This window comes from Mastigoproctus giganteus, chromosome 1, assembly GCF_048544385.1.
Source record: "Mastigoproctus giganteus isolate SK-2022 chromosome 1, ASM4854438v1, whole genome shotgun sequence".
Lineage (NCBI taxonomy): Eukaryota > Metazoa > Arthropoda > Arachnida > Uropygi > Thelyphonidae > Mastigoproctus > Mastigoproctus giganteus.
The window spans coordinates 32,296,183-32,310,986 of record NC_143575.1 but is presented as its reverse complement, the minus strand read 5'-3'; the positions used below and the strand labels follow the sequence as shown (position 1 = coordinate 32,310,986).

The window sequence follows — 14,804 nt, the reverse complement described above, 5'->3', positions numbered from 1 at the left end:
CCGACTTCAATGAGGGAAGTGCCAGAAATGTCTCCACCAAGTCCATCAGGTGATCATTAGCTGCAATAGGTTATGGAAGCCACCGACCCACCAGTCTAATTGCTAACACCACAACACAGGACCCTATGCCTCATCTTGGTGAAAGAACATCGGCACTGGACCTTGGATGATTGGAGACAGGTCTCGTGGTTCAAGTGGAAGGGAGGATGTGTATCTGGCAGAAACTGTACGAAGCTATGCACCTGTCATGTTGACAAGGAACTGTTCAGACAGGTGGATGGTCAGTAATGGTCTGGGGAGTGTTCAGCTGGCACACTTTGGGACCTCTGGTACTAGATGCATCTCTGAATGGTCCAGGTTATGTGTTCATTCTTGCAGACCATCTACATCCCTTCATGGTCATCGTGCACCCATAGGGCAATGCACTCTTCCAACAGGACAATGCACCTCTCCACAGAGCCGTGGTGACTAGAACATGGTTTGAAGAACATTCCACAGATTTTACCACCATTGAATGGCCTCCCCATTCACCAGACACAAACCCTCTGGAGCATCTTTGGGATGCTGTGGATAGGTCCTTTCAAACTTTGGATCCTCCACCCAGGTGACAGAATTACGAACAGTGGTGCAGCAAGCATGAATGGAAATACATGTGGAATGCTTTTGTGAACTAGTGGATTCAATGATTCACCTCACGATTGCCCTTATCTGTGCAAAAGGTGGGCTTACCCATTATTAGGTAGGTATCCCATGATTTCTGTCCACTCAGTGTGTGGCCCCTGCTTAATGCTAATAATTTATTCCGGAAAAACAGAGCGCTAAGTGAATCAGCGCTAAGCGAGCATTGTATTCTTGTAATGTAACACATGTATTTGTGAGTCGCGGTCTATACCATCGCAACTCACAAATACTAAACGGTAGTGAAAAGATGCCAAATGTTGGTCAAAATATATAATATTAAAAATCTGTACAAATTGAATATTCTCCATTACATACATATATAATTATGTGGTAAGTAACTATGTTACATTACGTATCAAAATTAAACTTAAAATGCCAATTAAAATCATGAATCTATTAATCTGATGGCCCTGGGCTGTCGAGTTTTCATATCTTTGGTTGATTTTGGGTTATACTTTGGCCCTCTTTCTAGTAAACTAAAAGGGGTTTTTACTTTAAAATACCCGGCAGTGTTTACCACTCAACAATAAAGTCAACCAATCCTTTGCCGCTTTGAAGCATGGCATGGCATGTTTTTTTCTTCTTTCGACAGGAAACTTCTTTTAGGCATTCATTTCCAAAAAAGTCCTGTTTCATCTATGTTTAAAACTTGAGAAGTATAGCACCTCTCTTCAATAATTTTAAGAAGTTCTTTTTTGAAAGTTTCGGCTCTTTCTCGATCTACACTCATGGCTTCTCCCTGAATTTTAAATCTATCTTTAAATGGTTCCACATTTTTTTTTTTTTTTTAAGTGAGCTTTCTTCAGATCATCATATAGGCTAATCACTCTTTATTTAATAATATTTAACTTAGCAGAATTGTGCATTGGATATTATCTTCAATAAAATTATTTAGAAGTCTCTCTGTTTCAATTATAATAGCTGGCATAGCCATGACCAATTTAGTTATGGCTTTCCCATTGCTAAAATTAATTCTTTATTTTTTATAATTGTTCTTACAGTTGAATCTGCCAGTCCAAATTGATGGTACACATCCACATGTCATCGAACAGAATTGATTTGCTTCAAAATTTATAATTTTATTTTCAAATTCAGTCTTTTTCTTACCGTAGTAGGCTTCTTACTGCGTCCAGACATTGTTGCTTTTTAATTCTTATCCGCCATTATTCATCTTCGAAAATGTAACTGAGTTGGCTTTATTATTATACAATGTTCGAGTAAACTGTCCATCACTTAACACTGTACCGAGTGATGATTAGACTTCGATAAATGCATATAACGCAAATATTACAAGCAATATACTTGATCATTTTTTAAAATGTTTATCTCGGAACTACATAACAAGCCACCATACGGCAGTTAAATTAGCATGGAAGAAAATTTCACTGAGCGTGGGAAAATTTTTAATGCTGTTTTGTTATTCATTTTCAAGCTATCGACTACATCAGATGAAATGTTTTCGTTAAACATGCCAAAAATTTAATCTGTACGCTGGTAAAAGAGTGTTAGAGCGAGATAAGGGTTATAATATAAGAACAGCATTATAGCGAATCAGCATAGAGCGAACCGCGTTATAATGAGGGCCTGCTGTATATATATATATATATATATTTTTTTTTTTTTTGTTTGTTTTGTTGTTGTTCAGTAATGCTATTTGACTTTCTATATAAATGACATGTGACTTTCTATATAAATATAAAAAGTCATATGTAACAAAGTACTCTTTTATAAAAATTTATTTTATGATATGAAAAGTGGACAAAATTTTAATTTTTTTTTCTTTTACAGAAACACCATTTATTATTTCACACACCGGTTGCTGCTTTTTATGCAGTACATGCAGAAAGTCCATGGTATGTAATGACCCAAAGAGAAGACCATGGTAGGTGTTTTTATATTTTCCACCAGATGCATTCTAGTTTGATTAACAAGTCTCTAATGTATCTTATTATTTTTTTTTGTCATATTCTATTCACTTTAATTGAGTTTTATCCATTTTATTACAAAAAAGTACACAAAGTTTTATTTGATTAAATTAAGTAAAATTTACAACATAAGGTGAAACTTCTACTGAGCTTATGTGACACTCAACTTAAGATTAAGAAAAAAAATATTTTTAGGTGCGCTTAGGAAAGTGCATCAGGGTTTGCTTGAGATTATCTTATCTCCTCTGCTGCAGATAGTGCTTTTGAGATTGCTGGATTTGTGAAATAAAATGCCAAAGGATGAAGGATTTCATCTACTGGTGTTCCATCTCATTAGGAACCAGAAAGCACTGGCTACCAGAACAGCATTGCAGAAATCTGTAACCTTGCTATAGAACTGGTTTGAAAGGCTGTTAACCTATGCTCTGCAAACCTGTAATGGTTTGCATAGCATTTGACCGTGACTTTTTCCTTTTGCATTTTATAAAGGAAAACATATTTTGAAATTAGTGTTGTAAACTTTAAGGAATGTTATTTTTCAATTTTCAGGCCTGTATTAGCATAAATAAATCAGTATGGTTTATACATGAAAATTGGTGAACAGGAAGTTCTTTTTTTTATTCTACAGTTATGTGATTTTTTCAAATTTTTTTATTTGCTTTCAGGAGCTTGAATAATTAAAAAAAATATGTTCATTCCTTTTTCAGGAACAGGGATTTTCTTTTGTCATCACATTGCAATTTGAATTACACAGGAGATACTTATAAAATTAGATTAAAGATCTTAAATTCTCTGTAAGTGTTGCTTAATATTATGATCCAAGTAGTCTTTTATTGCTTTAATTGCAGATTTTCATCATGTAGTTTCTGTACAAATTCAGCCATCTGGTCGGCCTGTGAAGCAATTCGTATTAAAGCCCGTCATGAACACTCAGAATAGTGTAGCTTTTGGTGCAAAGGTAAGCTGAATTCACTATTAAATATGACAGTTTACACTTATTTTATAATTACACTTTCACTGATTGTTTTAAGATATGCCTGACTGAAACCATTATTTATTTTGCAATTTAGCTTATTGAATAATTGAATTGTGTTAATAAGAAACTTTAATTGCTGTTTTCTTATTACATTTTATTTTAATGTAGAGTTGTTTTATTCCTGAGAGAATGGCAAAGAATATATGATGATAGCATTGAAAATGTACACATTTTATATGAATGTATGATGTTTTCTGGCTTTACATCCATTTCTTCAGTGGTATAATAGACTTAGTAAAAATATAAATGCTGTTGGTTGCCAAATCATTTACTTGTCAATGCATGCTGCAGTCTGTTTGAATCTTTCAGAGTCAGTTGTAACTATTGAAGAACATTTATGGAGAGGGATGAGCAGTTTTTGATGATGGATCATCTGTGCAAATAATAAATTCAGAAAGCTATGCATAAACAAGTTTCTAGAAATGCAGTTTTCATTTACCAACCTTGGTTTCTGTGATACACATTTTACCTGTACACACATTAATTGAAAAAGCCACACAAAATAATGTTTAATTATTATTATTAATTTTTTTTAAAAATTATTTTAGGCCATTTTATTATGTAGAATTTTTTATGATTTTATTTTAGATTATGAGCAAGAAAAATACATTAGTAATATGGAATTCAAATTTTCTTTTATAAGGGAGAGTATATTGCTGGTATATACAAGCATGAACTTCGTGTTTTTCACCTTGTAAAGCGCATATTTAAAATGTAAGTACTTTTCCTTTTGTTTTATGAGTTTTTTCCCCTTTATAGTGGTTTAAAAGTAAATTGTAAAATTCCAAACAATAGAAAATGCCCAGTAAAACATACTACCTTTACTATAAATTAACTTAATCTAGAATCTAAAATACCCCTTTCCCTGCATTTCCTAGTATTAAAGTTCAGTTTTAATAATGATAAGTTAATTTTTTGCAGATCACTAATATGCAACTTGAGTTGACTTGTTATAACATTTAAAATAGCTATAATATGTCTTTTTTTTCAGTCTGATGTCAGATATTCTATTTCCCTAATGTAGAAGTGCCCATCCCTTACTAGGGTTAGAGCAACTTATATATGTCCCAATATATTTTAGAGGATAGTATAAGTTGGATTGATAACAAGGATTATAAAAATTTATTTTGAACTGTGCTGGAAGAACTTAAAAGTATCATTTTAAACTTAAATCTTCCTGTTCTTTCAGACTGAGACCTGATTGGAATGTGATAATTTTATTTAGCAATAGAATATAAATTTAAATAAAATTTAAAAAAATTCCAAGTATTTCAATTTTATGACTGTAAAATGTCATAGTAGATGACATTTTACAGTCATATTTGACATTATTCTTAACATATTTGGTGGTGAAATGTTTGTTTCTTCTTAATTAGGAAGTACATAGAAACGAAACATTTGGATTTTTTCTACTTATAGGTCACAAATTTATCCATATTTCTAGTATTTAACTGTTCAGTTTTATTTTCATTTCTCAGTTAATTAAACTGTGATTATAAAACTAACTGTTGTGATTTAAACTTAATCTCTGAAAATTTTGCCTTCCTTTAATTCTTACAGTCATAGGACAAGTTCCCGGGGCTTAACATGTGTAGCCTGTCATCCTTCAGAGTATATAATTGCTACTGGTGATAGTATTGGACGAATTCTACTTTGGTATGTAAACAGATCTTATGAAAAGATTATCTTATGTTAAAGCAAGTTTAAATTGTATTTATAACCAATTGTCAGGCATCTGTAAAGAAATTTTAGAATAAAATTAAAATTAATTGTGAATTCAAGTTTAAGATCAAAAAATTTAATAAATTCACTATACAATAAATTTGAACTTTTTTTTTTTTTTTTTTTGGGTTGCTTTAAAGTGATTTCTATATGGTGAATTCACATGAGAGATTGAAATTGCTGTATCACCCACCATTTTGTCAGGAATTAAATTTTACACGAGCTTCATCATTATCATTCTGCCATTCCACGGGTTGACATATGAAGCCTCGCCACCATGCCCTGTCCATGTACTTTTCTTTGTCGTTAATTTCACTCCAGTTTCCTCCTCTCTTAATGACATTGGTCATTAAGAGAGGAGGAACCTAACCACTTCATTCTTGGTCTTCCCCATTCTTGGTGTTTTGTCCCTTAATTGTAAATCAAACATTCTTTTTGGCAAACGCCTTTCATTCATCCTCTTGACATGTCCAAACCATTTCAAATGGAATCTTTCAAACCTATTCTGGAGTTTTTCAACCTGAATTCTCTCCCTAATCACATAATTCCTGATTTTTCCCGCATCTTGTCTTTCCCTAACTGGAAAGACAAGATACTCCTCATAAATCTCATTTCTGTCCCCTGAATTCTGCTTTCATCCTTTTTTCCTCAAAATCCAAGTTTCAGATGCATACATCATAATTGGTACGTAATAGGCCTGATATATAGCCTTCTTACACTTCAGTGTGATGTTCCAGATCAGATCTCTACATTGATTACATGAGCTTTTAACATCAAAATATGAAATTTTGATTACTAACTTTTCTTTGATGTCTTTTGCTTATAGCTGGCATCCAGAGTTTTTCTTTGATTATTATAAGACAGTTTTTTTCCCAGTTTATTTAAGATTTATATTCTGCATTGAATAAATAGATTTTGATTTAATAAATTTTGAAAAAGGCAATTTACTACAAATTTAAAGGCTAAAAATTTCAATGCCAAAGTAATATATAATTTTTTTGATTAAAAAGCATGAAACATATATATAATGCTTTAATATAATGCATATATTCCTGATATCATTGATTATTTATTTATGCAAATTAACATGTTCATTTTGTTTTTAAATAGGACAGAAATGCTGGACAGTAATCATCCTACCCGTTCCATTTATCACTGGCACACACTTCCTGTTGCTGATCTTGCGTTTTCTGCAGAAGGTAACTAACTGCTTGTGCAGTATTTTTATTTAGCAAGCTGAAAATGGGGGGGGGGAAATAGCATTCATACCATCGCATGTAATTTGTAGTCTGTAGATACATTTTGAATTGACAGTAAAATATCCAGTATATTATAAAAAAATTAAATTTGCCACCAGTGTTATTTGAGTAAGAATCAATCCATTTTACGAAAGTCTGATTTATTATTTAAGAAAAATTAATATACAAATTAATATATAATCAGCTAATTTATATAATATGTACAGTAGACTGTCAAAATAACGGCACCCCAAATAGCAGAACATTCGAGCTAATAGCACATCGAGATCAGATGTTTATATATAGTGCAGATGTCTTGCAGTGCCAAAAAAAGAAAACAGCAAGTCACGTGATTACTGTATTTGTTTACGTTCACTATTTTGAAAGTGATTTGTATACTGATATCACGGATTATACCAATGTTTTACATTTATTTTAAATTAAAAACCCCTCACTATGGCTCCTAAAGTTAATAAACCTCATACAGAGAAGAAAAGAACAACAACATTAAAGCTTAGTGACAAACTATTACATTAGGGTCAACTCGGAAAGTTAATTCATATACCCATGTGTATTGCGTTTGTAAATTGCATGTGTTCTCTAGTCAATTTGCCTGTTTTGCTGGACAAAAAATCCCAGTTTCTGGGGGGAAAACCTTGCCATCTACATCTGACACTGATTAACTCAGCCATGGAGTGAAAAAAGCCCATAAAAGTTCCTTGCATCATTGAGGATTCGAACCTGGGCCTTTTTCACCTGTGGGAGGACGATACCACTGTGCTACCTGCGCAGACTAAACTTTATATAATAAAGAAAATTGAACTATGTGTAAGTAGGAGTGTATTAATGGCAGAATATAACATTGGATCGTTGACATGTTTGGTTTTTATGTGCAGTTAATAAAAACGAATTCTTAATCTCTATATTTCTTATTTAGCCTTATTATTTCTGCATTAAATATATTAAAAATAAAACTTTCTAGATAATGGAAAAATCTAAATAACTACACCTGGAATCCCCGAAGGTTCTGTTATTCTGAAAGTCTACTGTAATATAATTAATTTACAAATTGATTAAATTAATAAAAAACAGTTATGCTACTGAATAAGAATAAGAAATTCTTTATCATCTGGAACAGGCAATTTTGTTATGGCAAACAGGCAAAATTATTATGGTAGCTGGCACAATAGTACTTAAGAATAGACAATGCATTTTTTATGGTGGCTAAGTTGTATCTTTTTTTTTTTTTTTTTTTTCCCCAACTCCTTCTAATTATTATTGATTTAAAATATTGGGGAAAAAACCAAAAAAATCTTTGCTTGTTTAAAAGAAGCACAAAGCATGTGCATCATGCTTTAATATGATGCACATATTATTATTGGTATCTTTTGATTATTCTTTTTATGCAGTTTGTTATCACTTTCTTTGTGGTGAGTGTTTCTGGGTTGAGTGAGTTTTGTGTGTTTTGTCTTTGTGCTGACTTTTGTCTTAGTAGCATGAATAGTATAGTAAAATGTTGATATAATAAACACCGGAATAATGAAACGTTTAATAAAATGAAATTACTTCTGCCAATTTACTATGCATCTCTATTGTAAAAATTTTTCATTGTAATGAATATCATTATAACAAAAATATCAGTTTATTGAGCAAAAAATTCATGCAAATATAATCATTATAACAAAATTTGCAAAAACAAAATCTTTAATACAACATACACTTTTTTGATCTTTGGTTTAGCCTCTGCCAGTTTTACAATGATTAACTAACTGAAGTTTAACATTGACAAATGTAAAGTACTACATATGGGAAACAGTAACCCCAGAGCAACGTATCAACTCTGCGGTACTACACTGACAGTGGTGGAGAATGAAAAGGACCTGGGGGTAATTGTGCAGGCAGATATGAAGTTCTCTGAGCAGTGCAGACGAGCTGCAAGAGTAGCTCATGGTGTCTTGTCAATGATATACAGGAATTTTTCTAGCAGGGATAAGGAGGTGATTATTCCCTTGTATAAGGCAATGGTTAGGCCACATCTTGAGTACTGTATACAGGTCTGGAGGCCTCATTTCAAGAAGGATGTAGAGCTGCTGGAACGGGTACAGAGAAGGGCAACAAGATTAGTGAATGGAACAAAGGGTTGCTCTTACGAAGAAAGGCTTAAGTTTTGCAAATTACAGAGTCTGGAGACTAGGCACCGGCGAGGTGATCTGATAGAGGTGTATAAGGCTTTGAATGGTTTGAGCATGCTCAATGCCAATGGGATTCTTCATCTTGCTCAGAATAATCAGCTCAGAGGGCATAAATTCAAATTGAGGAAGGACGGATGTCGGATAGATGTGCGGAAATTTGCCTCTGGCCAGCGGGTGGTTGGTTGGTGGAACCGACTTCCATCACTTGTTGTTGAAGTTGATAGCCTAAACAAATTTAAGGCTCAACTGGACAGGTATTTCGAGCGAACGGAGGGGTGAAATGGGAGTGGTGTGTTTTTTTTTTTTGGCTGATGCTGAATAAGCTTGCTTTCTTGCATCATATGCCTCTACTAATGCTAATGCTAACTGAGCAGCTAATTGCCTCTTTGAGGTTTGTGGCATTTGATCTACCTATCTACCTTCCTAAAGTCTTACTTGAAGTGATGGTTGCTTATGTAGAGTTACATATTTGGTGAAATGTACAAGTTAATAAAGTGCAATGAAATTATCTTTGTTTACAGTTTTGTGTGAAAAAGTATAGTTATTTATGCCGTATGATCTCATGGCTGCAGCTATTATGGTTTTTGGCTGACTATGGTTCTAGTGTTATGTGTGTGGGGGGGATGCAAATTCGCACATTGCGAGATCAAGCCCATAGACTATCACAAAAGGTTCACAACCTATTGTTAGCTGCTGTGCTGTTATGTTGTCTGCAAGAAAAATAGTTACAATGAAGCTGTGAACTTCTGTGGCCTCAGCTGTACAGAGTATAAAGAGACATTTATTTATTTAATTTTATAAATTTGAAAATGAAAAAAGTTGTAGCTTTTTGTTTATGTTTTTCTTTTGTTTCTAGTTAGAATTAATAAAAGTTTTGTTTCGTTGAAAATATTAAGTATAAAAAACACAATTTTTGAATTTTTCATTTAAAAAATATAAAATTGCATTTATTAAGTTTCATTATGATTATTTTATAACTTATTATTTTGACATTTTTTGTTGCTGTGTTTCATTGTTTTGGAGTTTCATTATTGTGAATATGTTTTGTTCTCCCATGTGATTTGTTACACTGACATTTCACTGTATGTGTTTATATGCATTATGAGATGAAACATATATTGCCATAAAAAATAAATGATCCATTGTTAACTGTTGCACTGGTATATTGGCTTTAATAAAAGAGTTGCAACAAAATTGTAAAGCATTATGATCATAGTACCATATTGAGTTTGAATGGAAATTTACCTATTTTTATTTTCATTTTGTTTAAATAAGGCAGAAATGCTAGAAAGTATTAAGCAATAAAAATCATTTGATCCAGAACAATATCAAATGTGTGTTTAGTTGATGCCATTTGTTCTATAGGTATATCTTACCTGTACTGTGAATTTCATAATAGGTATGAATATTTAAGGTCTAATACTAATAACACTACTTATTGTGTAATGTTAATGTGTTTAATATTACCTATTAGTATCAAGTAGAATTTTTAATAGTTATTTATTTTTATTTTCTATTCTTCATTCACTCCCTTTTTCTCTAGGAAGTTATCTTTACAGCGGAGGAGGAGAGTGTGTATTGGTAAAATGGAAAATAGGTTCTGAAAATAGACATTTTCTTCCTCGTATGGGTCTTCCTATTTCTTGGGTCACTATCTCACCAGAAAATAATTATGTAGCTGTTTCCCATTTAGATAATGGTATGTTTGTATTACATTTGATACAATTTATAAATGCTATAATTTTTGAGTACATTTTTAAAAGCTTATGAGACTAATGACATTGACAGTTAAATATCCATATTGTTGTTATTTGGTTTTTTTTTTTTAGGAGCATTAGCAACTAAGGCCATATTTCTCAGGGGATATGCGGTGGTCATTCCCTGACCTTTTCGCATCCTCCGTATTTGGTGGTCACGGGCTCAAACCCCGGTCTAATCAAGAAGCGTGTGCTGCGCACTGTCGCTCCTGCCCACCTGGCTACAGAGGCACCAAATATCCATATAGATTGTTTAACAGTCACTCAGTAAAGTTAACACAAAAGCGTTGTGGTATAATGCTTATCTGTTGTAATATAAAATGTATGAGGGGCAGTAGAAAGGGTATTTGCTAATGATGGGAATAATTGAGAATTTATAATTGATTTATTTGATTGTGGAAATTCATTCAATTATACTCATATCATTCAAACGATTAGTAGTTAAAACTATTAATGAGCATAATAAAGAGTATAAAATTGATTCATCTGATTATACTCATATCATATGAATGATTAGTAGTTAGTAGCAATGGTTATATTTAAAAGGTTATAATTGATTCATTTGATTATGGTTAGTAGATTTGCTTCATTATGGAAATAATGTCCTTCATCAATGTCTCAGTTAGTAACAATTATTTTCTTGCTTTTGAATGATTTTTAGTTTTCATTTATGGGATTACGTTGATTAATTTTTTATTTTAATTTTACTTTAAATTTTTCATTTAATGTTGCTTATCAAGTAGGTTCCAAGTTATTAATGAAATACACATATATAACAACATGGTCAGTAATATTAATTTTCTTATGTTCTTTGGTTTATTTATCCGAAATGCTTTTTTTTTTTTTTTTTGGCATGTTCACAAATGCATAAAGTACTTACCATCTTTGCCATGTCCAGCTGCTTGCATATAACAAATCAATTTCTGATGGATTTCAATGAAATTTTATATTTGGGCCTTCTAGAAAGATTTGTTAAACCATCCTTAAAATAGAACCAAAGGAAATTTGGTTCCTCCCACCTCCCTCGTAAAATTTTCACCTTGCCTCTATACATGAATGGAAGTATGTTTCTGATATTTGACCATTACTTGACAAAAAATGTCTGACATTAAATTTTCAATGTATGTTCAGTTAGTCTGGGAAATTTTTGGGATCTAATTCCACAGAAACATATGAGATGTGATCAAAAAGTTCAGTGACTGAGTTTGTATCTTGAAATTGTGGTATCATAGTGAGTTGTGGACAGGTATTTTGAAACATGTTCCATAGCTCATCTAGACATAGTAATGCATAAATCACTGCTTTATGTGCAGTCATTCTGAATTACAGATTTTGTTACTTTTTAAAATAGTGATTTTTATTGAGCAGCAAATCTGCATCAAATTTTGTTTCAAATTTAGGGAAAAGTGCAGTCAAAAACCATAAAATTTTAAAAAAACAGCGCTTGGAAATGATATGTTTGAAGATTTGTGTAGTCACGAAGTTTAAAGAGGGCTGTTGAAAATGATACCTAAGTTTGGTCTCCCTTCAACTTCAAAAATCAATGATTTAATCATAACTGTTCATGATCTGATCAGCAGTGAGTGATCAATGTTTATCTTTCCACAAAATTTCTAATGAAACTGGTATTTCTTATGGCATGAAACTTTAACACAAGACTAGGAATGCAATGTTTTTCAGTCAGGTTTGTGCCTCACTTTTTCACTGAAGATCACAGTGAGTAATGAGTTCTTGCATATCAGGATTTTCATCAATGTGCTGCTGACTTTGCTTTGTTTCTTCTGTCAGTATTGGTGACAAATCATGGGTGTATAGCTATGTCATAGCTATACACCCATGATTTGTCACCAGTGAAACAGGCCCGGTCCACTCATTGAGAGACTTCATTTTTTTCCAAGGGCCAAAAAAAAAAGCAAGACATTTTCAACGAAATGTGAAGGGTTGTGCTTGTCATATATTTTGGCTCACAGGAAATTGTTCATTACAAATTTGTCCTGTGTGGTCTTACATCAAGGGCTGCATGAAATAGATAATTTTTGTTGTTGCCAATGCCACAGGGCCTGTTTCCATAGTACTGCTACATATGAAACAGCTCCCTACCATTGGACTGTCACAACCTCATGGTAGAGACAATATATTCACAGGAAGTGCACTCTGGACAGTCCCCAAACTCAGACATATTCTTTAGAAGGAAACTTTGTGTAGCAAGATTTGATACTTCATATTACCTGCTGTTGCTGTTCTGAAGTCCATGAATGTCAGGAATAATGCCACTCCAAATGTCATTTCACATTGATGATTGTGATGTTGGTGTTATGTGCAACTGTTCTACTATTAAACACAAGGCTATGCAGTTCCCTGTGATAGAGGTTTCTGTCTCCTCTTTGACCTGCTGCATGATGTTTTTTTCACAGACAGCATGCATAATGCATGAACTGCCCTCTTTATGGTTTACCAAACATATTTTTGAGTGTATGAGGTAGAGATCTGCTTGGGCTTCTGCCTGTGGGCCAGGTAACATAAAGGATGTTCGGGCTCGAGTCTGGTACAAATAATTGTAATGAATTATTATTTTGGACTTTTTTTGGGCTGTTTCTTACATATATATATTTTTAAATATTTTTTATGTATTTAAATTCTTAAAAAAGTTTTTTTAGAAAACTTGTATTAGTTGTCTGTTGATTGACCAATAAGTCGCACTTTGCCAATATCTCCAGAATTCACTGAAATTTGTACTGTTTAGTGGAAATGACCCGGCCTGTATTTTTCCTCAGCCTTTACCCTTAAGCAAGTATTAAGTTGCAATTTGCGTTACATCAAGAGTGCGATATGAGTCATTATGTCTCCTGGCAATGGATCCCCATGCATGTGTGCAGTATTTCTTAAAAAGTGTGATACCGTTAATCCCTAGTTCTACTATATCCAAGATTTTGGATTGACCCACTCTCAATTCTAAGAACATTCACTTATAACACTTTCTAACCGTTTCTTTGCTATATCCAGTACTGACTGATAATTTAGGAATATAGGAGATGAATACTTACACGTCATTCATACAGTAAGAATTGCCAATGACAGTCAGTTCTAATTTTTTAATTTAAGTAGAGGTGAATATTGATATTTGTTTTGGAATTATATTAAATATGGTAAATTGAAAATTTATTACATTTTCTTTTTTATATAATTAATATTGATAATTATTTTGAATAATTATATAATTGTTAATATTGAATTTTGAATCTGAAAGTTTATTTTTTTTTATGAAACTTCAAAGTAATGCTAGCGATTTTATTTATATAAAAAGTTTCAATCATGGTGGGATAAAAATCGATTCGGGGGGTGGGGAATGAATTTGAAAAACAAATTCCGGGCCTGGTAAAAATAAAAAATGTAGGCCCGTGCAGACTTCTAGTATGAGGCCATCCTGATCGATCTCTCTATCTATCTATCTCTCTCTCTCTCTCTCTCTCTCTCTCTCTCTCTCTTATATCATATGTGATTGCTGGTGGATTTTGAGAACTTCTGACTTCACACAGAAAAGTTATTAATCTGGCATCCAAGCACCACTTCATGTTGCAATCTGAAAGTTCCAGTGAAACCTTTACTGGCTGATAACATATTGCTATTGTACAGGCCTTATAACATATTGCTATTGTAGGCAGACCCATGGGATTTATATGTGTGGCGAGCTCCTTGTAACGTGCACATTATTCTTGAGGATGGCCAAATACCCTTAGTCATCCCCAAGATATACTTATAATTGGTCATCATAGATATACTTGGTTAATTCCCAAGATATACCAAAATATACTTTTATAGTAATAGTCATTTTTATAGAAATAGTAACGGAGGCATGTGATGAAAGAAAGCAAGTGTATGTAGCATCAGCAAAAAAAAAAATTCACACATCCATGCTCTCTAAAAGTTTGCCCTGTTCAACTTTGAATTTATTTAAGTTATCAACATCCACTATGACAGATGGAAGTTTGTTCCATCTGAAGATGGAACAAGCCAGCAATTAACCACCTGCTGGCTAAAGGCAAACTTCAATTTGAATTTATGCCCCTCTCAGGTTTGTAATCTAAGCAAGCTGAATTCTGATGGGATTCTTCCCATCAGAATTCAGCGTGCTCAATCCATTCAAGGCCTTATACACCTCTGTCAGATGACCTTGCAGGTGCCTAGTCTCCAGATGCTAGTCTCTAGCTGCAATTTGCAGAACTTAAGCCTTTCTTGGTAAGAGGACCCTTTCG

At 33.0% G+C, this 14,804-nt stretch overlaps 1 protein-coding gene across 1 annotated transcript in view; it reads left to right on the top strand.

Moving 5' to 3' along the window:
• l(2)05287 (WD repeat-containing protein l(2)05287) overlaps positions 1 to 14,804 on the top strand; it is a 93,250-nt gene that overhangs the window by 31,385 nt on the left and 47,061 nt on the right. The window contains exons 4-9 of the mRNA XM_090368719.1: positions 2,470 to 2,563; positions 3,455 to 3,564; positions 4,286 to 4,356; positions 5,203 to 5,298; positions 6,475 to 6,563; positions 10,338 to 10,493. Coding sequence (XP_090224845.1) covers positions 2,470 to 2,563; positions 3,455 to 3,564; positions 4,286 to 4,356; positions 5,203 to 5,298; positions 6,475 to 6,563; positions 10,338 to 10,493 — 616 coding nt within the window. The remainder of the gene's footprint in view (positions 1 to 2,469; positions 2,564 to 3,454; positions 3,565 to 4,285; positions 4,357 to 5,202; positions 5,299 to 6,474; positions 6,564 to 10,337; positions 10,494 to 14,804) is intronic.